The 25,093-nt window shown below is 33.0% G+C and overlaps 8 protein-coding genes across 14 annotated transcripts; 3 read left to right on the forward strand and 5 right to left on the reverse strand.

The window, feature by feature from the left end:
• Window positions 1-52: 52 nt before the first annotated feature.
• Window positions 53-3,670, reverse strand: LOC139105377 (polynucleotide 5'-hydroxyl-kinase NOL9). Of its 3 annotated transcripts, none has more exons than XM_070661438.1 (8): window positions 3,415-3,670; window positions 3,232-3,257; window positions 2,877-3,104; window positions 1,123-2,738; window positions 851-1,047; window positions 719-769; window positions 448-644; window positions 53-383 (listed from the first exon to the last, which is right to left on the reverse strand). In XM_070661438.1, exons 3-8 carry the CDS (start codon window positions 3,034-3,036, stop codon window positions 136-138), a joined length of 2,469 nt encoding a protein of 822 aa, XP_070517539.1. In that variant the 5' UTR covers window positions 3,037-3,104; window positions 3,232-3,257; window positions 3,415-3,670; the 3' UTR covers window positions 53-135. The 3 variants fall into 3 exon arrangements, with proteins under 3 accessions (XP_070517539.1, XP_070517540.1, XP_070517541.1); XM_070661439.1 differs by having other exon boundaries at window positions 3,359-3,670; XM_070661440.1 differs by lacking the exon at window positions 3,232-3,257.
• Window positions 3,671-3,955: 285 nt separating this feature from the next.
• On the forward strand, window positions 3,956-6,849 carry Pasi1 (pasiflora 1). Of its 2 annotated transcripts, XM_070661490.1 has the most exons (6): window positions 3,956-4,253; window positions 4,822-4,916; window positions 5,049-5,148; window positions 5,443-5,630; window positions 5,831-5,881; window positions 5,957-6,849. In XM_070661490.1, the coding sequence occupies exons 2-6, from the start codon at window positions 4,830-4,832 to the stop codon at window positions 6,038-6,040; spliced, it is 510 nt and encodes a 169-aa protein (XP_070517591.1). In that variant the 5' UTR covers window positions 3,956-4,253; window positions 4,822-4,829; the 3' UTR covers window positions 6,041-6,849. The 2 variants fall into 2 exon arrangements, with proteins under 2 accessions (XP_070517591.1, XP_070517592.1); XM_070661491.1 differs by lacking the exon at window positions 3,956-4,253 and having other exon boundaries at window positions 4,669-4,916.
• Window positions 6,850-8,750: 1,901 nt separating this feature from the next.
• On the reverse strand, window positions 8,751-10,450 carry Pex11ab (peroxin 11). Of its 2 annotated transcripts, none has more exons than XM_070661486.1 (4): window positions 10,150-10,450; window positions 9,831-9,904; window positions 9,533-9,648; window positions 8,751-9,443 (listed from the first exon to the last, which is right to left on the reverse strand). In XM_070661486.1, the coding sequence occupies exons 2-4, from the start codon at window positions 9,884-9,886 to the stop codon at window positions 8,953-8,955; spliced, it is 663 nt and encodes a 220-aa protein (XP_070517587.1). In that variant the 5' UTR covers window positions 9,887-9,904; window positions 10,150-10,450; the 3' UTR covers window positions 8,751-8,952. The 2 variants fall into 2 exon arrangements, with proteins under 2 accessions (XP_070517587.1, XP_070517586.1); XM_070661485.1 differs by having other exon boundaries at window positions 10,017-10,380.
• Window positions 10,451-10,634: 184 nt separating this feature from the next.
• Arl6ip1 (ADP-ribosylation factor-like 6 interacting protein 1) lies at window positions 10,635-12,456 on the reverse strand. Its single transcript, XM_070661488.1, has 5 exons — window positions 12,192-12,456; window positions 11,866-11,999; window positions 11,383-11,620; window positions 11,073-11,157; window positions 10,635-10,997 (listed from the first exon to the last, which is right to left on the reverse strand). The coding sequence occupies exons 1-5, from the start codon at window positions 12,216-12,218 to the stop codon at window positions 10,897-10,899; spliced, it is 585 nt and encodes a 194-aa protein (XP_070517589.1). The 5' UTR covers window positions 12,219-12,456; the 3' UTR covers window positions 10,635-10,896.
• Window positions 12,457-12,684: 228 nt separating this feature from the next.
• Window positions 12,685-14,588, forward strand: LOC139105403 (ubiquitin-conjugating enzyme E2 S). The gene is made up of 5 exons (XM_070661487.1): window positions 12,685-12,922; window positions 13,148-13,289; window positions 13,571-13,761; window positions 13,835-13,963; window positions 14,052-14,588. Exons 1-5 carry the CDS (start codon window positions 12,899-12,901, stop codon window positions 14,202-14,204), a joined length of 639 nt encoding a protein of 212 aa, XP_070517588.1. The 5' UTR covers window positions 12,685-12,898; the 3' UTR covers window positions 14,205-14,588.
• A 674-nt stretch (window positions 14,589-15,262) lies between these two features.
• On the reverse strand, window positions 15,263-18,012 carry Ref1 (RNA and export factor binding protein 1). The gene is made up of 5 exons (XM_070661480.1): window positions 17,681-18,012; window positions 17,070-17,207; window positions 16,460-16,607; window positions 15,930-16,070; window positions 15,263-15,743 (listed from the first exon to the last, which is right to left on the reverse strand). The coding sequence occupies exons 1-5, from the start codon at window positions 17,906-17,908 to the stop codon at window positions 15,631-15,633; spliced, it is 768 nt and encodes a 255-aa protein (XP_070517581.1). The 5' UTR covers window positions 17,909-18,012; the 3' UTR covers window positions 15,263-15,630.
• Window positions 18,013-18,545: 533 nt separating this feature from the next.
• On the reverse strand, window positions 18,546-25,019 carry LOC139105849 (antifreeze protein Maxi-like). Of its 3 annotated transcripts, XM_070662157.1 has the most exons (6): window positions 23,885-24,013; window positions 23,778-23,800; window positions 22,057-23,601; window positions 21,726-21,953; window positions 19,552-19,872; window positions 18,546-19,412 (listed from the first exon to the last, which is right to left on the reverse strand). In XM_070662157.1, exons 5-6 carry the CDS (start codon window positions 19,826-19,828, stop codon window positions 18,754-18,756), a joined length of 936 nt encoding a protein of 311 aa, XP_070518258.1. In that variant the 5' UTR covers window positions 19,829-19,872; window positions 21,726-21,953; window positions 22,057-23,601; window positions 23,778-23,800; window positions 23,885-24,013; the 3' UTR covers window positions 18,546-18,753. The 3 variants fall into 3 exon arrangements, with proteins under 3 accessions (XP_070518258.1, XP_070518259.1, XP_070518260.1); XM_070662158.1 differs by having other exon boundaries at window positions 23,778-23,934; XM_070662159.1 differs by lacking the exons at window positions 22,057-23,601; window positions 23,778-23,800; window positions 23,885-24,013 and adding an exon at window positions 24,197-25,019.
• Window positions 20,565-24,199, forward strand: LOC139105323 (colicin-A-like). The gene is made up of 6 exons (XM_070661334.1): window positions 20,565-20,597; window positions 21,681-21,886; window positions 22,800-22,812; window positions 22,928-23,032; window positions 23,373-23,576; window positions 23,856-24,199. The coding sequence occupies exons 1-6, from the start codon at window positions 20,565-20,567 to the stop codon at window positions 24,147-24,149; spliced, it is 855 nt and encodes a 284-aa protein (XP_070517435.1). The 3' UTR covers window positions 24,150-24,199.
• Window positions 25,020-25,093: the final 74 nt, after the last annotated feature.

Consider the following 25,093-nt stretch of genomic DNA (forward strand, 5'->3'; position numbering starts at 1 on the left):
CGATTTGAAATAAAGTGATATAGTTAATGATAAAAAATGTATAATCGTATAGTACATTTCAAATGTTTGTTTGTTTGTTTTATTTAGAATTAACAATGTTTATAGAGAAATTGTATTGTAAACAATTTTTTTTTATTATACATTCTCATCTGATGCCTTCACAAATTTTGTAAACTTCATCCGAAAATATCCTCTACGGGGTTCGCGACTTGTTGGCAACTCTGCACTTCCACCAACATAAGGAGCGCCTTGCTGTAATTGCAATAATGCCGGAGGAACCGAAATACAGCCCGCTAAGCAATTTACGTGTCGCAACATTGACAACGGCAATGGAGTGTTTATAAATACCACTTTTCGTTCCATATCAACACCTCGAATAATTCCTGTGTAATGATATACATTTAGTTTTAGAAAAAAAAAAGATTATGCAAAAGAATTAATGCTTACCAAATCCATAACAAGTACATAAAGGAGATCGTTGCGTCAGTACTCGGATACTACTTTCAGACTCTTCCGAATATTCTTCTGCTTGTAAATTTATGCCACATAACGCTACAATATTACCATTTATTACATTTAAAGCACGTGATTCGGGTACTCCGTTTAGTCGTTGAGGTATGATACATAAAGAAGAAAAAGGCGCTCTGAAAATACAAGATATTTATCTGTTTACCGTTACTTTTTATATTTTCATGCCAATAAGATGTAAGATACTAACGTATACGGCACCGCTTCGTTAATACTAAGTAAAAGTTTCGTGTTGTACTGGCTGAAAAAATTAATGCTGCAATTATTAAGTTATATAAAACTCATAAAATAATATGAATGACGACTACTATACAAAACTTACGGGTGATTATTTTGATCACGTATGATATCGCTGAAGTAAGAAATTATCAAGAGTTCGCGTTGTTGATACGGTTCCAAGTTCCATTTATTCATCCGTGCTGTAATTATCTCTGCCTTGGAATGTATCACACACAAATCGTGCTCGCACGGCTTGTTCCAATCGATAAATTTTTCATCGCAAAATCTCCACGAACATTCCTATTAAACATGTTTTATTTAGAAATTGACTATCCACCAAGAAATATTAATTATTAACAAAAAACCAATTGTTACCTGTTTATTTACAACTTCTGCACTCAAAAAATCGTTGTAATTGTTTTTCTTTTTCAATGATTTAATTTGTAAAATGATGGTCGGCCTAATCAGTTTTATCGTGAAAATTGCGATGTCCCAACCGATACTTTGTGTAAAACCCATTGTGTTCACTACGATGGGCAAATGAGACAAGGGGGATTTCTTTAATCTCTCAATTAACATTTTGATACCCTCTAAATAGCGTGTGACGCATCGGCTCACATTTATGTCGTCGATGAACAACTGATAAACCGGTGTCTTTAAATGCGTGAAATTCGGTCCCATTAACGGCTCCTCGATCAAGCTGTACGAGATACAACCAGGTGATGTGCACTCTGCCTGTCCGGGATCTACGTCTACTAAAACTACCTGTTTCGATGTGCGCAACAGGCTGTTGATCAAATATCGCACGGTGGTGGACTTGCCAACGTTTTTGCCGCCGGCAACTAGCGTGCAAGACCATTCGTTTGCGCCCCAGCGACTCAACATCTTCTCCGCAATATCCGTGATTACAGGATCGATGATCAATCCTTTATAATTCACATCGTCATGTTGTTCGAAATTTAAATTCGCTTGTAGTATTATCTCAGCCCGCTTAGGATCTGTCCACGAAAAATAGTGAGGATTCTTCACGCTTGGAAACAGTTTAAAGTATAGAAAGTAACTTTTCAGAAAGGAAGTTAAATTATTCTCAAAATTCTGCAACACGTAGACGGCCATTCCCGGTCGCACATTATCAATGCCAATTTGCAACACGCTCTTCGAATGTCGTGTGATACCCTCGGCAGCGAGCGCCGTCCACACATCTTCGATATTATCTTTTTCCGAAAATTCTTCGCTTGTCTCTATGGCGACAGTACTATATCCACGTGGAGAATACACTTCTCTAGCACTCGTTGATTTGTTCAATATGGTCCCATAAATTTGCACAGCACCATACAATACTTTTACTAATACCTTGCCAGTGAAACGCAGCCTACTTTCCTTTTCCATTATAACGATGACTAAGTTTCGTATGCAATAAAACTGTGGTGGCTTTATCGTACTTATATTTCGACGTAATCTAACATTTTTTGGCTTAGATTTCTCGGGCGTGCTGGTGTTAGTATTAAAATCTGAATCTATTGGATTTGCTGGATTTGATGATCCAGGATGTCTGTTTTCAACAGATTCTCTGTCTATTGACTTCTTAATAAGACTACTCGTATCATTGACGTCTTCTGATTTATCATTAGTTTCTTTACTTTTATCATTCGCAGTTGCATTTGAAATCAAAGATGGTTTCTGCTGTAGACGTTTAGTCCGTTTATAACGATTACTATGTTTAGGTTTTACTGCGTTAGTAACAACCTTAGATGTATTCTTATTTAATAAAGTATTTAATTCGATAACATCATCGCAAATCGAGTCGTCTAATTTCGTCCTTTGTTCAAATATTTGTGGCAAACTCATTGAGGCAGCACTGCTGGCAAACATATTGACTACAAGAGGCGAATTATAATTTTTCTTCTTTTTGGAAACAAGATGTGCCCACTCGTCATTTGTATTCTCTTTCTTTTCCCTGTAGCATTCCAACTTTGAATCATTTGTAGAACCTGAAATTTAAATAATTAAAAACCTTTGCAATTTATTATATTAAAAAAGTTACAATAATATATATTCTACTTGTTCAAATTATACATAAAAACAAATAACTAATAGCAATAAAATTGTAGATGATACATTAATCTCACATTGACTATCAGAAGATGTTTCATCAACAGTTTTTTTATCAGCAGAACATTCTTTTCTGGATTTAAAACTATCTTGGATAGCTGTTCTTTTTTCGTTAGAACACATTGGCTCATCTAAAGAATGAATTTTTATATCATCAATATTAGTATTATTTATCATTTTTGTAAACCTTTGTTAGCAAATTGTGTTCTTGTAAATGACTTTATATTCATGAGCCTTTCAAGTTCCTGAAATCAAATAATATATATTAACACTTTGTTCAATTTTAAATTATTTCACTCACGTCTTAATTTTTCGCGATGTTAAGTTTTCAGTTCTTTCTATATTAATCAAATTATAATATTATAAACATACCCCTTGGATAATTTTGACCAATGACTCTAAAAAAAATATTTTTATGTATTATTGTTGATAGAAATTTAAAACATAATAAAATAAAATAAAACAAATTAATATTTTACAGTGTCTTACAATTTTTTACCTAATAGTTCTAAATTAATTTTTCGATGCAATTCAATGTTTTTTATAAATATTCACCTTGTGCCATGTGCGATAACTTCAATAAAGGTTATCTACTCTAACCGAACTACAAAGTAAACTTAAGAAGTACAGGCGGTGGTAGCTTAACTGCAACAAATAGTGACGGATTTCAATAAAACTAGAATCTGTTTGGATATATATACTGACGTGCGATAATTCGTCTTATTAAACTTGAATCGTCAGCTAATTTCTATTAGCAAAAATCGGAGCGATCAGCTGTATTTATCAGCAATAGTTTTGATCACTGTGGCGCCGCATTTTGGGATTTCTTGAAACTAGAAAATTTTTTTTAATATTTTAAAACATCTTAGCGACAATAAAGAAAATATATATTAAAAAAAAATATTACGCTCGACGAAAGCGTGTTTCTTTTTTTATCAAGTTTCACGTTTGCACATCCCGTTAATTTTTCTATTGCGTGCGTACGTTTTTAATAATTTATGTAGTTTAAAATATATTTAAAAGGATATTTAAAAATGTATATGTAAAATGTTTTTGTAGTAGTTAACTTCAGGTTTTGCGAAAAGGAAGATGTGAGCAATATATATGCCAAGTGCTCAAAGCACAGTGTCCGAACCTCGAGCCACGAACCCAGCCTTTTGTGAGTGACCTGTTCGCAAGGTGGAAGGGATTTTCAGTAATGAGAGACACGAGACGACGCCATTAACCGTACGTTCATCGACGCGTGTATGGCACTCTGCACCGTTTGTCAGTTCTGCTATTATCCCGTTCGACGATTCGAGCACTCGAATCTTGGTGATCGCGGCGGTGATCGACATTTTTGAGAAAAATCCTATTGAATTGATTTCTCTCACCCTCTCAGCCTTCGAGAAATCGTAAGTACGAACAAAACAAAAGAATAAAAAAAAAAAGCAACGTCGGTGCGGTGCTTGACTCGAGTCGGCTGTCCTGTCGCATCATATTCTATGGGACTGAAGAACGCGCATTTCGTATCTGAAGTTTTAGCATCGATATCGCGCCGGGCAACTCATGCCGTGCGTTATTTAAAAATAGCAAGTATTTATTAATTTTCCCGTACATTTTTCATCGTTTCACAACGACGACTATACAACTTTACGTACAAATCTTCGAATTGACCATTCCGCTTCTTGTAACATGAGCTCACGATGCTCCGTCAGCTATCATTGCACTTTTGGCGCAGTTCGCAATTTTCAAATTTCACGTTTATGCGAAACAATTACAAATGAAGGCCTACACGATTGTTCGATTATTTTTTTTTTTTCTTAATAAAACTTCCACGAGCTGTTCTCGCAATACATATATTTACGTTGGTAACTCTGATGCGTCAGACGTGACGACGCCCAAGTTTCGCGACGTTTTCGTGATCGGTGAAATCACACTTGTCTGTTTTTATATTTTCTTATATTCGAACTTTGATTTCAGTTTTGACAATGGCGATCTTGGAATCTTGCTGGTCTCCGTGCGTCTGGTCAAACAGCGTGAAGACCGGCTGCAAGGCCATAGCCTTTTACACAGTGGTGAGTGCAGAGTGATTTTTAATTGACTGAACAGTTCTATCAAATTAAAAGCGATCTAATTAAGGTGTATCTATTAAAATTTAATTTTAATCGTCTGTGATTTATTACATAAGACAATTTACTTTCTTTCAGGCAATTAGTATAGTGTTGATTACACTAATATGCTCCCAAATGGCTGGTGGTGACTCCACACAATTATACAATCCGTTATTTGAAGCTGACGTAAGGGGCTGTAAGTATACGATACAGATACTAATCGTATGGATGAAGATCTGTGTTTTAAAACCGAATATAAATTTTTTTAACGCAAAACTTATTTATGTATATTTTGCTGCAAAATTTTTTATATATATTATAAGATTATTTTATTATAAAAACAAGAGTGTAATGCTTTCGAAGTTGATTAGCCTTAGTATCGTGTTAATTTTATATTTCTATGATGTGTTAGATTCATAAACTTTTAATTTACTTTCATAATATTTTTAGTATTCTATTAAAAAAAATGAGAGACGCCCGCAATTTTTAGCTATGCAAGTGGTCGGAGGCTTCCTCATCTTCTATCTACTTCTTTTGGTCGTATGTGCTTTGTTAATGGTTTACGGCATAAAAGAAGGTGTACGTGGATGGTTATTGCCGTGGCTTGTTGGATGGTTCATCGTCTGCTTATTCCAATTAGTTTTTGGACTATGGCTCTTGGGAGGTTATTATATTTATGTAAGTTACTTTTTTTATTTTGACGATGCCGCTTTTTACTCGGGGTGCGTTCGGGTAGTCGCTATTAGCGCTATCTTCCTCTTCTCCTTCTCTAATGTGTGGCATTAGAAAAGGAGAAGAAGAAGAAGATAGCGCTAATAGCGACTACCCGAACGCACCCTCGATAAAAGCAATTACATCACTTTATGCTTTTACTTTAGTTGGACTCTGTATTCGCAACATTATGCAATTGGCTTTGGATGTCTTACAATGTAAGTGTATTTTATTTTTTACATTTTCGTGTTACCTAAGCTAGCTTTCATACTTTTCACGATTTTTTTTTACAGATATACTGTTGGCTTGTTGTTTTGTCGATGTACAGAATATTTGCAAAACTGCAGTCTCCAAACATAGAGCTTTTGTGGCCTTAAAAGACAGCGCAATTTGCGACAGCAATACTTAATTATATATCTATTGCCAAAGCAAGGAAGAATCTCTATTTTTATTAACTCGTAAATTCGATCACACTAAAAAATGCATGAACTTAATAATGTCATAAAAATGTTCAATCATTTCAATATACATATATATATAAATATATTATACATCCGAAATATTTCAACGGCATCTAAAAAAGCGAAATTCGCCTTTTCATCGATTCACAAATATTTATAAGATATTTTTAGATATATTTGATTAATTTTGAAATTTTTTATGACACGTATTTTTAAAACGATACGCATTTTACTATACTTGCTTTTAATAACGTTTATAAAAATGTTATAAAAACAAAAGCTAATTATAGTACTTGTTATTTTCATACAATATTCAATTAACATATCAATTATATTGCAGTGTCTTTTTACTTAAATTTCAATAATGAATAATTAATCGATGAAAAGGTAAAAGATTTGTTAATTTTTTTTTATTTTGTTTTAAAACGAAAGACTGAGGAGAGGCCTTTTAAAATATCCGTCCGAATCACTATAACAAGCTTAGAATCCAAATAAGCAAATTAAAGTTATAATAAAATAATCTCACATTATAGCTAGGTCTTTTTACATGGCTATCATTGTTCTGAGCATGTTGAAAGATTATATATAATTTTTTTACAAACTATTTTTTCTAACGCGTTAGTCTAATAACATATATATATAACTTGATTTAGAAATAAGTATTTATACACAATTTATATTAAAAATAAAAAAATATTCCATTATTATCTTTTACAAACATATAACATGTTTTATACGTCATTTTTCTATTTTCCTTTGCTGCAGAAACTGCAACATTTAAAAGAATTCTTAGTTGCAAATAAATATATTCTTTTAACCAGTATTTATATTATTAATAAAAAATACCAGTTTTTGATAAATATTCTTATAAATTTATCACCTTTTTCTGTGGAAAGAAAAAAAAGATAACCGATACAATTAATTATTTTTATTGTATTGTTACGTTTATTGCTTTTTACTAATTTTTTTATAATAAAATATATTTTTACCCACTAATTATTTCTCCTTTTGTTAACGTATTTTATTTTAAAATAATATGCGATTCTTATTATATTTATTATTGATTAATGCCTATTTTCTTCGATGTCAATTAATTTTAATTCTAATTTAATTTACTTTTTATCGTTTTTTTAATTTTAATTAAGAATAAGCGCGATATCCAACTTGTTTATTACGTGGGGGCAGTTATATATATGTATATACAGAAGATGGAGTGCTAAAAATTGTTGCTTTTTCTTCCAAGACGAAGTACGTTCACTCTGCCTATTATAATTAAGGAAAGAACTTTAACGTTATATTATATGTTAATCAACTATATATATTTTTTTTTTTAACAAAGTCGTGTCCACGAATGTATGTAAGAAACTACAAATATTCTGCAAATTTAAATATCGACTTGGTTGACATCGTTGCAAGGTAACCTATAACTCGAAAAGAAAATGTTACGCGGCGTCCTATTTCATTTATTAATGAGTGCCGTTGGTATACTGCTTGGTGTGTCCGCATTTTTTGTCTTGTTCATCGTTCAAGGAAATCACGATGTCGGATTTTGGTCGATATTAACAGGTTAGCAATGCTTCCCAGTTTATAGCATAATGATGTTTATCCATTTTAAAATTCATATAAATATTTCTAAATTTATAAATTAATTATTTATAAGAATATTATAAAAAAAGCTAAGGCTTTTACGTAACTTATGATATTATAATTTTGAATTTCATATAGTTTATATGGAGAGCTAGGTATATTAATCGATATCAAAATGTATACAGGTGCTTTGGCTGGAGTATGTTTTCATTTGCATTGGGTGAAAGGTAAAGAAACATTGGAAAGATGGCATACCAGAGTCACATTGCGAAATTTGAACGTTGTGGGTTTCGTAAGTGCTGTAACTGGGTTCACTGCACTGATCTGGTATCTATTTCTTACATTTTACTACAAAATTCGTAAGTATATCACTATTTTAGTTATTTCACAGATTAATTAGTTTAATTTTATATATAATTTTATACCACGTTTTGGTTTTAGATTTTAATTTTATTGCATTTTAATTTAATAGAACGAGCAAAGTCGGTATTCGATGAAACGTAGAAATTTATTCGTGTTGCAGCCCTTGAACCAGTTTCTGAAAGTACGATTATATCGGCAGTATGGTCTATGATCTGTGGAAAATGGGGTATCCTATTGATGTTTTATTCAAACAAGTACGAATTATTGGTCTACGAGGGTGCATCACCCATACTTACAGACAGTGTATAATACATGACTATTGCGTTTGTATTTTTATATAAAAATTTTATATAAAATAATGCTGCTTTTAAAAAAGCAGCATTATTTATTAAAATAAAACAGTAAATATACATATATCAAACCTGTTTAAATTTTTATTCGCACATAATATGTGTGTATATATATTTTTCTGTCTTAACAAGTCATTAAATGATAATGAGAAATTGCAAAAGAATGGATGTCAACATTTTATTTATGCCTTTTACGTTTGAATTTGTATTGTATTATATATATGAAAGACTTACGACTACGTCGTATTTTCTCATAGAATTGGGAAGCGGAAAGAAAAAGGCTACGGTTATTGTTTCATCCAATAAATTTTGAACAGTACAACAAATCCTGTACATATTTGTAAATTGTTTCTTTTTCTAATTACATATAAACGATATAACGAATACACATGTACCATATACCGAGTGTACGAGATGGAATGTCAAGAGATGAGATTTTTATCTTTTTACATTAAAAAAATAAATTTTTGTTTAGCGTAAGATTATTTCTTACTTTGTTTTACAAATTCTTATTAGCTACAAATAATCTTAGGATGGAGACAACTTATATAATGGATTAATAATTGTATACAAACCAATCAACGAAGAAATTATTCCGAGTAACCCTATTGTACCTGGGGTACATTTTGTGACACCTAATGCTGTCAATGGAATAAATAAATCACATCCATTTTTAAAGGTATCCATCGTTACTTCTCTGTGATCTTTTAAACAAGATAATATATGCCATTGCTTAAATGCAATTTTTTCATATTTCAAAATTTTGACAATCTCGTAAATGTCTCTCGTTAAACCCATAATAATAGTTAGTAGCCAATATTTATTAGCAGCTTTATTCCATTTTTCTAGATTCACCCGCAAAATACCTACTCTGCCGATCCAAATCAAATGATCTGCCAGTAGGTACAAAGCATTTGTTATTTTTGCCGTAATTAATGTTATTCTCACTGTCAGATCGGGATACTTCGATATTTTTAAAGCAGAATACAAGCTGTCTAAACATCTTCCAAAACGTAATACTAAAAAGAAAAAAAATATATATAAATGACATTAATTTGTTAGCCATAAAGGAATGTTTTTATATGCAGAAATAGATTAATTATCATACACTTTCGAAATGAACTAAAAGTAAATTCCAAACTTCTCAAAATTTCTGCGGAATATTTTGTGCTATTTGCATTTTGTGCATAATACCAATAAGCTCGACTTCCGTATTGAAGTAATCTGCAAGAAACATTTCCCAAATTAGTAGAAATCGGGAATAAAGGCCGTATTCTTGACATTAGAAGCATACAGAAAAATCAGCATAAAATTTATCACAAAATAAATCGTGGAAAATTAAAATAAGGAATCTTAACAAGTTCAAACATCATTGAAACATTTGAGGAAATATTTAAAAAACGTACCTTATTATTTTGTCTCTTCCTGCCGTTTGTTCGTTCAACTTTACAATAATATCCATGATCTTTATTTCTTCTCTCTGTCGAAAGAATTTTATTTAGTTAAAACAAAATCTTACAATACATACATCTAATGTATTAGGCAACTTATTCTAAAACGTTTTTCGCACTTGTCATGTCTAAACGCTGTACCTTTTACGACGATTACTCGTCATTATCAAGAGCTAGCACTTTAGCAGTTGCATTGAATGAGACTCTGCACTTTGTACGAAATTATGCATGCAAGATAACAAACCGTAATATAACCGTAGAGGTTAGGAACTACCTTAAAATGGCTCCAGGTGGTTTTTATAGAATTGTTTTTGTTCTATTTTATTTGCAACATTAAAATAAAAATATGTGGCACTTTTCATAATTTTCTTAATAATTGTGTTATTAAAAGGTACGTTTATTAATAGGACTTTCACTTTACTTTCATTTATTTTTAATTCTGTATTGTATTATTACGACATATTTTTATGTTGTACATACAACATAAAAAAAAAACTTTTATTTATACAAAACAATATATTTCTACAAACATGTTTTCTCATGTAATAAGAGATCAATGATGATACAAAGCTATGCATATCATTTTGACTATATAGTAAAACAGTTTAGAATAAACTAAAACTAATGAAAGATGAATTTTATTAATTTCTGAAAATGAGGCGATGGTACAACCTTATTATTTGTAATTAATTACACTTATGTAAGATATAAAATCACATTAATAAATATGTAATATATTAAGTATCACTGGACAAAGTATAATTATCTTTTTTTTTTTTTTTTTCCTTAGCAGACTATACATTATATCGATCTTTCCTATTGTTAAAAGCAGAGATCTTTGACTATACTCATCTTAAAATGAAAATAACGCGCAAATATATACGCGTATTAGATGAATATACATGTTAACTTGTACACTATGTATCATAGTATTATAAAGAAATTTATATCGAGAGAGCATGGATTAAAATTATATAGAACGAATTAATTTGATGGATATAAGATACATACGAAACAACGATTATGACAAATGACGACGAATCGAATGATTATATAAATATTTCACAGCCCAGCGTGCTCGTCCTTTGTGTTTAAACCCCGGTGTAAGAAGAATTGCAATCACTAAAACATAAACGGTAGAATGAGATATAACTAGATACAACAGGTAATGTATATTGATAATGTACAAGGTATTACCTATGATGTAAAGCAAAAGCAAATTGTTGACCGTGTTACCGATCCATGCGAAGAGAATGAGAAAGAGGATTGTTGTGCTATAATACTGTGGAAGACAAAAATAAGAAAGATGTTATATGAAAGTTTTTTTTTCGGAAATATAGATATATAATCTATATAAAATAAAATGTACATATGTGTTTGTGTGTGTTTTTCAGGTATTAATACATATTTAGGGAATTGAAGAATTTGTAGAAGAAAAAAAAATTTTAATCTTAACAATTAAATAAGTTAATTGCATAGATTTTAAGAAAAATTAAGAAAATCTTACAATGTTCGGACGATTTTGTCGAACTTTTGACATGGATGCCCATATACCTTGCACTTGTAACATAGTGGTAGAGAGATTTTGGCAAATTTCAATCAACTTTTTTTCCTTTTGTCCTGTCCAGCTTTGCGCGTTACACAAGACCGAGGTCAAAATTGGCACGAGATAATCGACAAGAGCGAATATTAACAAACATATTGATATCATTGTCAACAAAGCTGGCTCTAGAATCCATACAGTACTGCAATCAAATTAATATTATTATTTTCTACATGTACTTATTTTTCAACAAATTTTTATCTTTTAAAGCTATCAATGTTTTTCAAACTTAATTTCTGTTTTTGTTAATTAAAATTAAATTAATATCCTTAAATGAAAATATTAAGAGCAATGGCAATTTCTTTTGTCAAAATTCCTACATCTTGCTCTTCAAACCAATTCAAAATACATTTTTTTACAGATACATACAAGACTGATTTTACTAACCAGAATATCACCGTAACAAGTCCGACAATTAGGCCGGGATGCCAACTGCGTTCCCACAAAAGAACGGAATTCAAAGGCAGAATTATCTCCCGCCAGCATTCCATCTTCCGTTTTAACTGCTTCATGTGCTTTTCCTAAAATAATATCACATTGTATACGAGATTGAATCTCTGCGATTAATATTTTTGGAGGAGGGGGGAAAGTTTCACTACGCAACAAAAGCGTGTGTCATTTGATAGGGACGAGTTAATTATTATCAGGCAGAGAGCAAGAGAGCTAGATTTAATGACAATTAAACAAACGCTGTTAACTTGAATCGCACTTACTTTATCGACCGTCCCGTCATCCGTCATCGTGTGGAGATTCGTGATAAAAGCGATCTTTTTAAGTCGCTTTATAGCGGCGGGGAAACGGTGGAGGGGAAGACGTGCGGCACGCGTCAATAGCAATAGACGAGAGCCTCCTTCCACTGGCGGTTCCTATGTTCCTATTCCAATTCCGTATTCCGTGCTCTCAATTCGTATTTATTCACTATCATCTTGAGCTGTCACCAACGAAAAAAGGTGGAGTGATATAATCTGCCTAAAGTGAATGTAGCTATTGACTTTCCGAGCGAAAAAAAGACATATAACGGCCGGGAACTCCGTACTCCCCGGTAGTTAGAGATGGTTAGAGTTGCTAGAGTCCGGCCGATGCGCGACGATAACGACGAAGGTGGGTCGGTGGTGGTGGAGCGGTAAATGAAGTGGGGAACGAAGGCAACGGTGGCGACGACGCTCGGCGACGGCGGAAAGCGTGAAGAGGGAAGACTGGAAGAGTGGAAAAGGACTTCTGGCTTCGAGAGTACGGTCGAAGGAGCGCACGCGATTGGCTGCCAGTTCAAAATGTTGGTTACTGCTGGCGATGCCGTGCTGATGTTGTGACGTTAAGCGCGTTTTCCTACGCCGTGTGTCGAGAAGTTGGGGAAATCACGTAGCTGGCACGTAGCTGCGAGACCCGGCCGAGACGCTAACGCTTCGAGTTTCCGGCGATTATGGCCGCCGTCGCCGTGAGCTCCGTGAGTATCTGCTTTTACCCCGCTTCTCGCTAAACTAAAATGTACATTCGCTCGTTGTGGCGTCCCGCCACCGTTGATCCGCCGTCACCGTAACGCCCGAGCTAGGCCCATGCTGCCCACAACGGCAATCCCGCCTTTACTATTTATATCTCCCCCTGTTTTAACCAACTTTGACGCATCCCTGCTGCGAAGCTTTCTTTACGTAAGACTTTTGCATTTCTTCAGAATGTGGAAAATCTCTCGCCGCAAATCATCCGCCGGGTGGCGAAGGAGATGGCAGAGTTGATCACACAGTCACCCGAAGGTATTCGTGTCATTTTAAACGAGGCCGACGTCACCGACATCCAAGCCGTCATCGAAGGCCCAGGTAAGATCGCTCCTCTCTCATTTCCCCCCCACGTTTCCTAGCCCTATGCTGCTTCATAGTCTATGAGACCGATACACCTCCGAATATCACGGTTATCAAGTGTCCTTTTTATTGACCACATATCTAACGTTACTCAATCTAACCTAACCTGGCTTGTCTTCTCAACTTATCCTAACTCCAATACAGCTCTTTCTTTCTTGATGTTACCTATGTTTTATACGTTTTTTTTCTGTATATTAATAATGCAACAAATAATTAATCCAATTGTTTCCTTCCAACAGCTGGGACTCCATACACTGGTGGTTTCTTCAGAGTAAAATTAGTTCTTGGAAAAGACTTTCCACAAGGCCCACCAAAGGCTTATTTCCTTACAAAGATTTTTCATCCTAATGTAGCGAAAAACGGCGAAATATGCGTTAATACTTTGAAAAAGGATTGGAAGCCAGATCTTGGAATACAACATATATTATTAGTAAGTTATCACTATAAATGTATGCTCATTTGTATCTTTCTTATTTTATGTCACTTTTTCTGCTTTTTTTTAGACTATAAAATGTTTACTAATAGTGCCAAATGCAGAATCTGCTTTGAATGAAGAAGCTGGAAAATTACTTTTAGAAAGTCACGATGAATATTCGGAGCGAGCAAAAATGATGACTGAAATACACGCACAGGTAATGCTTTGATAAGATAAGCCGTTAAAGGTGAATTTTTTACTTTTCGATTACATTATTTTTACAAGTGGCTGTTTTACTTCTTTAGGGAGGTGGAAAAGGTAGCAAAGCAGGCCTGGAGAGTTGTGCATCCTCTGAAACAGGTGGACCTCTTCCAAAAAAACATGCAAGTGACAAGAAGTTGACAGCAGAAAAGAAAAAAATGTTAAAAGATAAAAAAAGAACTCTGAAAAGATTATAAGGAAAATCAATATTATTTATCTATTTTTTTTTTTTTTTGTAATTTAAAATACTAGTATGATAATGTTGCCTCATATTGTATACAATTATTATTGCATAGTAAATTTTTATTATCTAAACTTGACTGATATTATTGCTAAGTATATAGAGAATTTAATATGTCTAGTTAGTTAATGCAAAAATGAGAAAATTAATAGAAACAAAAAGTTCATCCTTTATCTCTTGCGTGAAAGATTAGTACAATTCTAGTAGATATCTAATAGATCTGTACAATCATAGGGTGAATTAGAAATCTACTCTGTATTATCTATTAGTAAATATTTTTACATATGTACAGAATGATACGATGTAATTACTTAAGTAAAATAAAGAAAATGGTCTGTAATATGCAAAATATTTTTTGTGTTAGCTGCATTAGCATAAACGTTGCATTTTATCCATGTTGGAAGATTACATTACGATTAACTCGTACATTTTATTGCATTTACATATGTATATGAACACAAGCTATTTTTTTTTTTTGTTAAACTTTTTTTTTTTAATAGAAAAAGATACGGAATGGAGTAATGGATAAAAGGTTAATTAAATTTTATAATTAGAAACTTTTTTTCTTCAATGGATTATACAAGTTCTCGTTTAAGAATAACTTTTTATTAAAAGAATTTGTTCTTAGTTTTTCTTCAGTCTTGCGCCGCTTGATTGCTATTCGTACGCTGCATAATTAAAAATGTATACATGTTTTGTTACATATCCATCACTGTTCACTAAGATATATTGTCAATATTTGACTAGTTAACAGTATGTCACAGCCTTAATCCACTATTAACTATGCGCTACGCATAGTGATATATGCTTATATTTATACTAAAAAAATGTTAAAAAAAATAAAAAATACTTCACTGGACACATCAATATTACAAAAATATATATCGTCTAAAATCCCGCAGTAAATTAGCCTAAAAATAAGTATAGCAAATAAGTTCGATATTTTTGACATAGATTTGGAATAATCAGATTGTGAGGGCTAGAAGCACATTCTGTACTTTGATAAACAACAACTTTTCGAGATGTATCTCATTGTATTTTTCATCTGGTGACCACACACGCACGATAGTACATACAAATTCATACAGTCTTTACAATCATAGGTATGTTCTTTTTTTCTCTTGTAGTATTGTTATATTAATTAAAAAAAATCTATAAATTTCTATGGTCGCAAAGATTTTGTAAAATTTGCTGTGCCAATTTTCAAAAGAATTGTTATAGTAAAAACTTAAATTATTATTATTTTTTTTTTAATAACTTTTATCTCACTAAATCTTATTAAGATTGTATTAATAACTGTATACTTGATGAAAGAAAAAACAACAATGTATATTGTATTAGTCAGCTGGAACAAAATCTGAATACAGCAGAGTTTTGTGATGTTACTTGACTTCCTTCACGTAAGCTTCTAGTTCTGCATCTAACTCTTCAGCTGTAGGTGTTTTTGTCGCTTGTCGAGTACCCCCTCTACCTCCACGTCGACCACTTCCGCGACCTTAAAAAATTCATAAAATTATGATTGAAACTACGCGGGAAAAAAAGAAAGTTGAATATGAATCACAAAACAACTGCAATTAAATCACAATAAAATACATAAACGTGTGAGAAATATTTTTTATTTGACCAGTGATTAATTTGCGTAAATTGTCACGATAATATGCACTTTGCATTAATAAATTACCTCTAACAGGTCCTGTGCCACGATTTCCCCTGAAACGTGTCTGAGGTCTTTGTGTATAATTAACACCACTAAGTCTAGGACCACTACGAACAGAAGTAACTGGTAGTTCAGAAGTAGCTACTTGTATATTCATTTCACGACCTAGAGACATATGTACATATATTGAAATAACAGATGCAAAATATTTGCTTATATTGTAATTTATAATGTAATAATAAGTTTACATTATAAATGTGTACACTGAAAGACAGATATAGCATTTGCTTCGGCGACGGTGGCTAGCGTACGTGATCTTGGCGTGGTGTGCGTCGAGTCTCACACGGAGCGCGCGTGTAGACATGCCGCGGAGCGCCTGTCGTCGAAGACTGAGAGGGAACACTACTACTACTTCCCCCCGTACTTAGCGACCGAGAGAGGAGATCGAGAAGAAGTCACATACGCCAGCCGCCGTCGCCGCAGCAAATGTCATAACTGCCTTTCAGTGTATATAAGTTGATGTAATTATGTAAACTTTTACAAGTAATACACACCATCTAATGGTACTCCATGATATTGTTTCATCGCTTTAATAGCATCTGCTCGTCTTTCAAATATAACATCAGCAGAGCCTAGAGAGCGGCCGGATCTATCATAATGTACTGCCGCTGATTTTAAAGGTCCAAATTCACTGAATAATTCCTGAAAATTATTATATTTATGTAGATTTAATTGTTAACAAAATATTTATTTCTTTTTGTAAGAATCACATTGACATACAAATAAATTACACATATATGTACATTTTTTGCCTTTGTTTCACGTATATTAACCAATTTTCATTAATGTTTCCATTTCAATAATTGTCCAATAAACATTCCCAATAGTTATTAAATATTAAGTATTATTATTTAATATGTAGAGGACTAAAGTAGTTTATGTACAAATCACTAAGTTTTTATCTGCTAAGTTTATGTGATTGATATTTGATATATTATATTTACATTAATAAACACTAAATTTTAGTCTTCTAAAGATTAAAGATATTAACAGATTTTTTTAATATTAAAAAAAATTAGTTTTTCACTATATTAAATTAATTTTAAATTATATTGTGCTCAACATATTAAACAAAAATTATTTGTATATAATACATTTTAATACCTGTATGTCTGAATCTGATACGCCAAAATCAAGATTTGATACCAAAAGTTTGGTTGTTCCTGCATTGCCTATCGCACCACGACCAACCTTTTTTACACCATCAAACATGTCATGTTTCCAAGCACTGTTTACATCACCCTGTTAAATAAAATATACATTATTCATTTTAGACAAAATTTATTGTATCCTTTATTTAAAAATAGCTTATTACTTAGTAATTGAAAGTTTTTACTTGTATAAAGATGGAGAAAACTTCTTTTTCTCATAAATAATCAATACAAAAAAAAAAGAAAAAATACAAAGTAGAAGAAAAGGAAAACTAAGGTTTTATAAATAAATACTAAAAAACAAAAATTTTTTTAACACATAGAAATACATGTATACTAAGTATATTGAATAGCAATGTTCAAATGCATAAATATATTTCTGCACACACATCTGCATACGCATTTATACGTACGCGCGCGAGCGCGAATACACATACACACACACGAGCGCGCGCGCGAGTGCGCGCGTGCAAAGACGGAAAGAGGATAAATGAAAGAGACTGTAGTTGCATACCACAAAAAGATTCAATTGCCGATAGATTGACGAAAAGCTAGACGTCTTACCCTTGTGTATGGCAGAGAACTGCGTGCAATACCACCGCGATTGCGACCTCGCATGACGCCACCGCCGGCTCTCGGTGCTCTACGTGTTCCTCGACGAGGTGAACTGCCGGCGCCTCTGCCGCGTCTGCTACCGCCACTGCCGCCGCCGCCAACTCCACGCGCCCTAGACCCTTTAGTCTGTTTGATAATATCATCCAGGCTCATTTCAATCTTATCCACCATCTTCATTTGTGCGGCTTGCAAAGAAACGTAACTATCACACGAAAGAAACACCGACGTAAATCAACCTTTCTCACAGTCGCTTCTCGTGATGATGGCGGTAGAACGAACATGAACCCAAAACGGCGCCGCGAAGCAAGATGGACATCGTCGATCTCGCTCTCTGTCGAAAGTCACGAAGAAAAAATATATAGATATCGCGCAAAAGCATTACTAGCGCCTCTTACGGCACGATAAAAAACTAACGTATTAAAACACAATGCCCATTTGCCATTTGAAAAGCACCACGAAACTACAAGTTCCAGATATAAAATTTGTTACACGCAAATAAAACTTGGATTCGTCTTTTGTCGAAATTCACATTTACACTATTATATGTAGTGTATATGTAGATTAATTCATAAATTTCTCGCTTACTTTTAATAAAGCATATCAGTACTTGCAGCCAATAACGTTTTTTTATTAATCTTATTATCGGACAGAAATAAAGCAAGAACATTTTTATTTAAATCAAATATTTTGATTAAAAATCTTGAAAAATTCTTTTTACAATACAATTATTGTTTTATATCTTGCATTTGTTATCTATATCGGCGAAATTCTGAAAGTTTAATGAGAAAGTAAAAAATAGCCGTACACAGAAAGCTCAGATAATGGCGATATTTTATTACTGTGCAATCTGGCACGTAAACACGCAGTGATATATGATTGCTGAGTCTTGCAGAATAGAAAAGGAAACGATGACTTGATAGCGTCGTCGCACGTTGTGCTGAGACAAGTGCACTAGCAGCAGGAAATATGAACAAAGTTGTTGCGAATCTCTCTCTCCCTCTCTCTCTTTCTTTTTTCGACTCTTAATGATAACTCTGATATTCATAAGCATCTATGGGTAGGGCATTTATTCCAAAACCAAGTGATTCAGCATCATGTAAAGAGACTGGATGACCTGGATGGTTTGTTGGTGCAGCCGCAGCTGCGGTCTTAGCGGCGTGCGCGGCCGCGGCTGCAGCATTGCTCTGTGCAGCTTGAGCAGCATTGGCGGCTTTTTGAGCTGCCGCTTGCGTTGTTTCAAAGTCCAAACGTGCTGCTGCGAGCTGCTCGTCAATCGCTTCAGCACGTGCTTTTGCCTGGCCCACCATCGTCGTTTGCGCCGCCAGTTCGGCTGCGGTCTCGGCTGCCGCTTGCGCAGCGTGTTCGGCAGTTGCCTGGGCCGCGTTTAATGCCGTGGTGATCACTTGCACTTGGTGCATCGCTTGTTGCGCTGCGTTTTTTGCAGCCGCGGCCGCACGTTGAGCTTGTTGCAATTGTTGTTTCTCACCATTCACCGCGACATGCGCGTCTCTCGATTGCTGTTCTAAACCCATTACTATAATTTGCTTGCCGGCTAAGGCTGCAGCGGCAGTTGCCGCGGATTGTGCTGCTGCTTGAGCCAATGTGTTTTTAGCCACATATGCTGCCTGTCCAGCGGCCGCTGGTTGTTGATTCAATTGTGTGTGAGCCTGGTCAGCGGCTCCTGTAATAAGAACAATGTACGTCAAAAAATACAATATCGAAAGTAAAAAAGATTTATCACAATAAAAAAAAACATAAATTATAATAAATTAATTTGAGAAAAAAAAAATAAAATAAGACAGACTTGTCTAAAGATTAACCTTTGGCTATGCTGGCCAAAGGACCACCCACGCTGTAACCAGGTCGAATAAGGTGACCCGAGCGATGACCACTCGCCGCGATTGCTACCACAGGAGCAGCTTCAACGTAATGAGGATTCGACTCGATTAAACTTAAACCGGGTGCACCATTGTCTGCATATTCAAATTCATAACCGATTACTTCTTGATTATGAGCATCATGACCATGAGTCTGCTTTTTAGCTTTGCCACAATGTACGATAGTCACATATGCCAGAAATATCATCAAGATCTTCATGTTGAAACGTCTCAAATTTTTTTTATCGTGACTAATACGTGTATCTGTAAAAATCAATAAATAAATATTAATTTATTAATTAAATTGATTTTCTTTCAGAAAAATTATATATACATAATACATAATTAGGCAATTCGCCATTATAATTGCTTAATATATTTAACAAGTTTCTTTTTATTTATTTTATTTTATTCTATTTTAATTAAATTATTTTTTATGTAATTTCTATAACATAAAATTAATTAATGGATTGCATCTACGATGTATACCTTTTTTTCTTTGTTCACAAATCTAACGTAATAATTGTCTCTTGATATTTATTCTTTAATTCTCGATTTTATTGCACCTTACAAACTATTCGACAGTAACACTTGATCAACCGTAAGAGACATTCAACATTAGAGTCACGTTTCTGTTACATAAAATATTACAAGAGATTATGTATAAAAAGATAAGAAAAAGAAATAATCAGTTAATGGATTTCCAAGTCAAAATTTTTTTTCTGTTGTAAAAAAAATTATATTATAATTATATATACTATATTATGTCGAAAACTTACACAAATTTTAAGTGTACCTGTGCAATTCTTGTATTCAATGCATTATTTATATTATTATATTGATTTTCTGCTTTCGTAATTTTCTTTTTTTCTCTAAAATTTGTTTTTTTTGTTTTTTTTTTAAGAAAGAAAGAATTTCTTCCGAGTCTAATCTCAAACGACATGCATGACTGAACGATGGGCTTGATTGATTGCTTTGAATCGATTCAGGTGTGAAAAAAGAAGACCATTGTCGCTTCGATGATACGGTATTCAGTGTTGTATAATAATCGAATGCTCCGCAAACTATCGAATGGATTGAATGATCGGAGAAAGCAAAGTACAAAAACTATGACGCAACCACAAAAGTGTGATCGCTGTACCAATACGATAATTCACTCCGTAAAATAACTATTTCTTTCTTATTGATTTAACATTACATTAACTCAAGTAATATTTAAGCTGATCACTTCATTATTATCACTAAATCTGATAAAAGGAATAAATTTACAACTGATCAGCATTCATTAAACAAGAAAGTGGAAAATTAATTTATGATTTTCCTTTCGTATTAATAGATATCAGTAATTGATCAAATTTAAATTAGTACATGTGAAATATATTTACGCGAGATTAACAAGACCTCGAATTTAAATTACTATATTGGTTTGTGTATACAAGCCTATTTGAATGACGCATAAACCGCCTTTCCAAGTGTTGTAATTATCGTATCGTGATCGCGATCGCGATTAAGATTGAAAATCCAGTTCTGTTTCGCTCTGAAAAGCATTCGTGCAAGTCACATACATGTCACACGATTTATCTCATATGAGAAATGCATCTACTAATTTGCATAATGCAAATACACATATTATAGTTCAAATAATAATGAAGTTTTAGTTAAAGCTGTTATTAGGAATTACAAGAATTTACATTTACGTTAATCAATGAAACATTGAAATTATTCAATAAACGATATATTTATAATGTGTGTATGCGCGTGTATTTATGCCAATGTCATTATTTTACCTAAAATAAATTTTATTTGTGATATATATTTCTTTAACTTTTTAATTTAATAATTTTCTGCAACAAATGCAATAACATATATATATATATATATATTTTTTTTTTTTTTTTTTTTTTTTTTCAATATTTTAATTACACATCTTTACATTATGGAAATATACTATGCAATTTTACATAAATAAAAAATCGAAATATCTAGTTCGCATTATCAAAATTTCAAAATGTATATAAGTAAATATTATTTTTGATTGAGTTTTGTTATTTTTTAACAAATTGCAATGATAGGAAAAATGTCTTAAAACTAGTACTTCATATACTCCATATACTTACTTGACAGTAGTTAAGCTGTTAGAGAATAGGAACTGTCTTTGGTCGAAGAATAAGTTGAGAACTGATACCAGTTACTCGTTCATCAGAGTTCTTATAGCCCCAGTCAGATCTAACAAATCTGTAGTCACGGAAGGGATTGCCAGCGTTCAAAATACCGTCCTGTTAGTATTCTTTTCCGCCTATTATGTTTCATTATTCGTCTTTCTCTTTCATTTTTTCATTTATATTCTGTAAAAAAAAGTATTTTTTTAGAGAAAAATTTAATTATTTGTCGTTAAATGTATTGACACTATTAAAATAAATGTATTTAATTAAAAAAATATAATTTTACGTTTGTTATTCTTTTTTTCTAAAAAGATTATTGAAAGTTCGATTCTAAACGATATTCTATAATTTCTAAACATTATACGGTGCTTATTTATAGAAAAAACAGAGTTGGATATCGATTTCTGCATTATTCCTTGTATGGGATTGACGAAGAATCGGTTACATAAAAATATAGAAAAAGTGTTGGTTCCTAAAAAAAAAAAAAAAAAATATATATATAATTTTAAAAATATTGTACAATGGCACATAATTATCTTTGAGTATTTATAGTAGAAAAACATTAAATATAAGTAACGAAATAATAAGTATATAACTTCACATAAAAAATCAATATATCGAAAAAAAAAGAAAAAAACGTCAATCATTTATCTGTTTTCATTACCAAATCACAACATATGGTCCAACTTTCTACGTCACATTAAAAAGAAAAAAAAATCTAATTTTTTTCTTTTTGACGAGTATGTGCATTCACTCATCGTAATGAATATTGTCCATTTCTTTTACTTCAGTGAGCGCGATTATTATATGATTTACGTAAAATCAACAAGTATATATAATTGACACTTTAATTAAAAAAAAAAACCTTTTTTTAGTCACATTGACATTCGCAACATCCAATTGTGGACGGATTCATAAATTCCCAATTAGCACGGTAAATTTATATATATATGTTTAGTATTAACTTTTAAGCTTACTGACTTTACTAATAATTTTAATAAAGTAAAAACTTTTTGATTTTAATGTTAGATACAGCTACAAAGTACTTAATATTTAATGATAATATCAATTATTGTTTTTTGAAACAAATATCATAGAACCAAAGAAACACACGTCATGTAGTAAGCTGTAGCATTGTTTTACCGAATATTTTACAGAAGAAATCAGTTGATAAAACAAGTAACATCGCGCAAAAAGCAGCGCAAGAAGCTAAGGCAGCATCCGAAGCACAGAATATTGCCGGTCAACAAGCAGCGCGCCAAGTACTTAATAGCTGTATTATATACATCTATTCACTATTCAAAAATATGTTTTGTTAAAATATTAAACGACAAAATGTGACGTGATACGAAAATATATAATTTAAAATGTACTTTTACGAAACATTTTTTAGTTAAAGACAATTAATTGGCAAATTAAAACAATTAATCTCACGAATATCTCAATTTCTCAAATTTCTTTTTCCGTCTTTAATAATTTCCTTATTTATATCTGTCTGTTATTAAATAGCATGCGAGGAATTTGCACGGGCGTTTGTAAATTATGTTCGCGCACGAGTGTTAAAGATTGGTATTTCGTTAAGGAAATGTATATACGTAATAGGTGAAGGCTCAACTGGCAGAGAAGGCGGTTCAAGCTGCGAAAGCCGCCGAGGTGGCTTTATCGGGTAAGGAAGCGATGGTTGAACAGTTGCAAGAGGAAGTGAAGGAGGCTCAATTGGTGGTTCAAGAAGAAACATTTTCCCTGCAGCAAGCGCAGAATGACGTCAATGCCGCGGTCCAAGCGGTGAAACAGTCACAAGATCAGGTATACGATAGGTAAAAAGCGAGATCTAAAAAAATAGTATATACACAAGTTACAATATCAGTGACACCCATGTAACATATATCGTTAGTCTAATAGAACAAAGACATTTATATACATAAAAATATCTTGACTAAAAAAAAGATGAAAATAACTCTTACTAATTTACTTTGTTAAAATAAAACTAATAATGTTATTACGTACATTTATGTATAAATCGTATTACGCTAAAATTAACAAAAAATAATATTAATAAATACATATAATTTTCTGAAATCACAGTTGAAAGTATTGGTCAATGCAGTACGTACAGCCAAATCAAACGCGGCGAACGCACGGACAGTTGCTAGCGGAGCACAGAGATCGTTGCAAGAAAAAGAACAGATGGTCAAAGCAGCCAAGAGGCGAGTGGACGCGCTGTCGAATCGATTGCAAAGTGCTAGGCAGAGTCTCGCAAATACAAATCGTGCAGCGGCCAAAGCTAATGCTGCCGCACACGAGGCAAAGGCGAATGCCGCTAGAAACAAAAGGAAATTAGCACATCCCAGAAAAATGAGCATGCAAAGACGTATATAGGTGTAGTGCTAGCTAGCGTTCTTTCCTTTCTAAATTAATTTTCTTACCACATGAAGTAAAAGCTCGCCTTTGGTTCCATGTAAAAATTTTCAGCGTATTTCCAACGTTCTTTTCGTATATGATCCAGAGCATACGGACTCACCATCTTCGGAAAGGCAATTATATATTTCTTCGACATTGTTTTATTTATAAGATTCCGCAACTTTTGTATCATCTCGGGTTTCCTATCCTTGTCGACACGCTAATATTTCAGTACTGTCGTACACCTATTACTTTCTCAACAATATTAACCAGTATCAACTAGTAAACAGGAATTAACCTTGTCGTACAAATTACGTACTCTTTATCGCCGTGTCGCTATCAATGCTCTGCGTTATTTCGTCTTATAAGACGCTTTCACATTCAGCATCGCAACAATATTACTTTAGTTAAATAAAGGACAGCAAGCACATAAAAATTTGTATTAATTAACGTGTAACCGACTATTCGAATTTTGATATACGATTGGTCAATTTCTTGCAACCTAAAGCATACATGCACAGATATACATGTCGCATCTAATGTAGACTCTGCCTCAGATTTTTCGAAAGCCAATCAATTCGCCAAGAAATATGAATTTCTCCAATCCGAATCGCAAAACACTGGATGCATCCAGTACTGGTGAATATTTTTAGATCTAAAAGAATGTACCGAGCAGATGCAAGATCTCCACTGAGCGGTTGCGCTAATACACCCATATTATTTCGAATTGTATGCTACTTTTGCCGCACGGAATTTTATTCGTGTGTCTCAAGAGCCCAGTTTAGTAAAAAAAATAAAATAAAATAAAATAAAAATAAAACAAAAGAAGAAGAAAAAAAAGAAAGCTACTGTCACCGCCACTAACCGCCACCAGCGCACAGCAGCACCATCGCCGTCGCCGTCGCCACTGACCTCACTCACAA

This window comes from Cardiocondyla obscurior, linkage group LG09 (genome assembly GCF_019399895.1).
Source record: "Cardiocondyla obscurior isolate alpha-2009 linkage group LG09, Cobs3.1, whole genome shotgun sequence".
NCBI lineage: Eukaryota > Metazoa > Arthropoda > Insecta > Hymenoptera > Formicidae > Cardiocondyla > Cardiocondyla obscurior.

Bases quoted from the DNA above. Each gene is read 5' to 3' on its own strand.
- LOC139105377 (XM_070661440.1), bottom strand. From the start codon at position 3,036: ATGATAAATAATACTAATATTGATGATATAAAAATTCATTCTTTAGAT. The intron at 2,739-2,876 runs GTGAGATTAATG...TTTAAATTTCAG, and splicing joins AACATCTTCTGATAGTCAAT to GTTCTACAAATGATTCAAAG. The intron at 645-718 runs GTTAGTATCTTA...TTGTATTTTCAG, and splicing joins AACGAAGCGGTGCCGTATAC to AGCGCCTTTTTCTTCTTTAT.
- Pasi1 (XM_070661490.1), top strand. From the start codon at position 4,830: ATGGCGATCTTGGAATCTTGCTGGTCTCCGTGCGTCTGGTCAAACAGC. The intron at 4,917-5,048 runs GTGAGTGCAGAG...ACTTTCTTTCAG, and splicing joins CCATAGCCTTTTACACAGTG to GCAATTAGTATAGTGTTGAT. The intron at 5,882-5,956 runs GTAAGTGTATTT...TTTTTTTTACAG, and splicing joins GGCTTTGGATGTCTTACAAT to ATATACTGTTGGCTTGTTGT.
- Pex11ab (XM_070661486.1), bottom strand. From the start codon at position 9,886: ATGGATATTATTGTAAAGTTGAACGAACAAACGGCAGGAAGAGACAAA. The intron at 9,649-9,830 runs GTACGTTTTTTA...TGTTTCTTGCAG, and splicing joins GGAAGAGACAAAATAATAAG to ATTACTTCAATACGGAAGTC. The intron at 9,444-9,532 runs GTATGATAATTA...TTTTCTTTTTAG, and splicing joins TTTTAGTTCATTTCGAAAGT to TATTACGTTTTGGAAGATGT.
- Arl6ip1 (XM_070661488.1), bottom strand. From the start codon at position 12,218: ATGACGGATGACGGGACGGTCGATAAA. The intron at 11,621-11,865 runs GTTAGTAAAATC...ATTTGATTGCAG, and splicing joins CTTGTTACGGTGATATTCTG to TACTGTATGGATTCTAGAGC. The intron at 11,158-11,382 runs GTAAGATTTTCT...TGTCTTCCACAG, and splicing joins GACAAAATCGTCCGAACATT to TATTATAGCACAACAATCCT.
- LOC139105403 (XM_070661487.1), top strand. From the start codon at position 12,899: ATGGCCGCCGTCGCCGTGAGCTCC. The intron at 13,762-13,834 runs GTAAGTTATCAC...GCTTTTTTTTAG, and splicing joins GAATACAACATATATTATTA to ACTATAAAATGTTTACTAAT. The intron at 13,964-14,051 runs GTAATGCTTTGA...TTACTTCTTTAG, and splicing joins TGACTGAAATACACGCACAG to GGAGGTGGAAAAGGTAGCAA.
- Ref1 (XM_070661480.1), bottom strand. From the start codon at position 17,908: ATGAAGATGGTGGATAAGATTGAAATGAGCCTGGATGATATTATCAAA. The intron at 17,208-17,680 runs GTAAGACGTCTA...TTTATTTAACAG, and splicing joins GTTCTCTGCCATACACAAGG to GGTGATGTAAACAGTGCTTG. The intron at 16,608-17,069 runs GTATTAAAATGT...AATAATTTTCAG, and splicing joins TATCAGATTCAGACATACAG to GAATTATTCAGTGAATTTGG.
- LOC139105849 (XM_070662159.1), bottom strand. From the start codon at position 19,828: ATGAAGATCTTGATGATATTTCTGGCATATGTGACTATCGTACATTGT. The intron at 19,413-19,551 runs GTTAATCTTTAG...TTCTTATTACAG, and splicing joins TTTGGCCAGCATAGCCAAAG to GAGCCGCTGACCAGGCTCAC.
- LOC139105323 (XM_070661334.1), top strand. From the start codon at position 20,565: ATGGGCTTGATTGATTGCTTTGAATCGATTCAG. The intron at 20,598-21,680 runs GTGTGAAAAAAG...TTGCAATGATAG, and splicing joins ATTGCTTTGAATCGATTCAG to GAAAAATGTCTTAAAACTAG. The intron at 23,033-23,372 runs GTACTTAATAGC...TATACGTAATAG, and splicing joins GTCAACAAGCAGCGCGCCAA to GTGAAGGCTCAACTGGCAGA.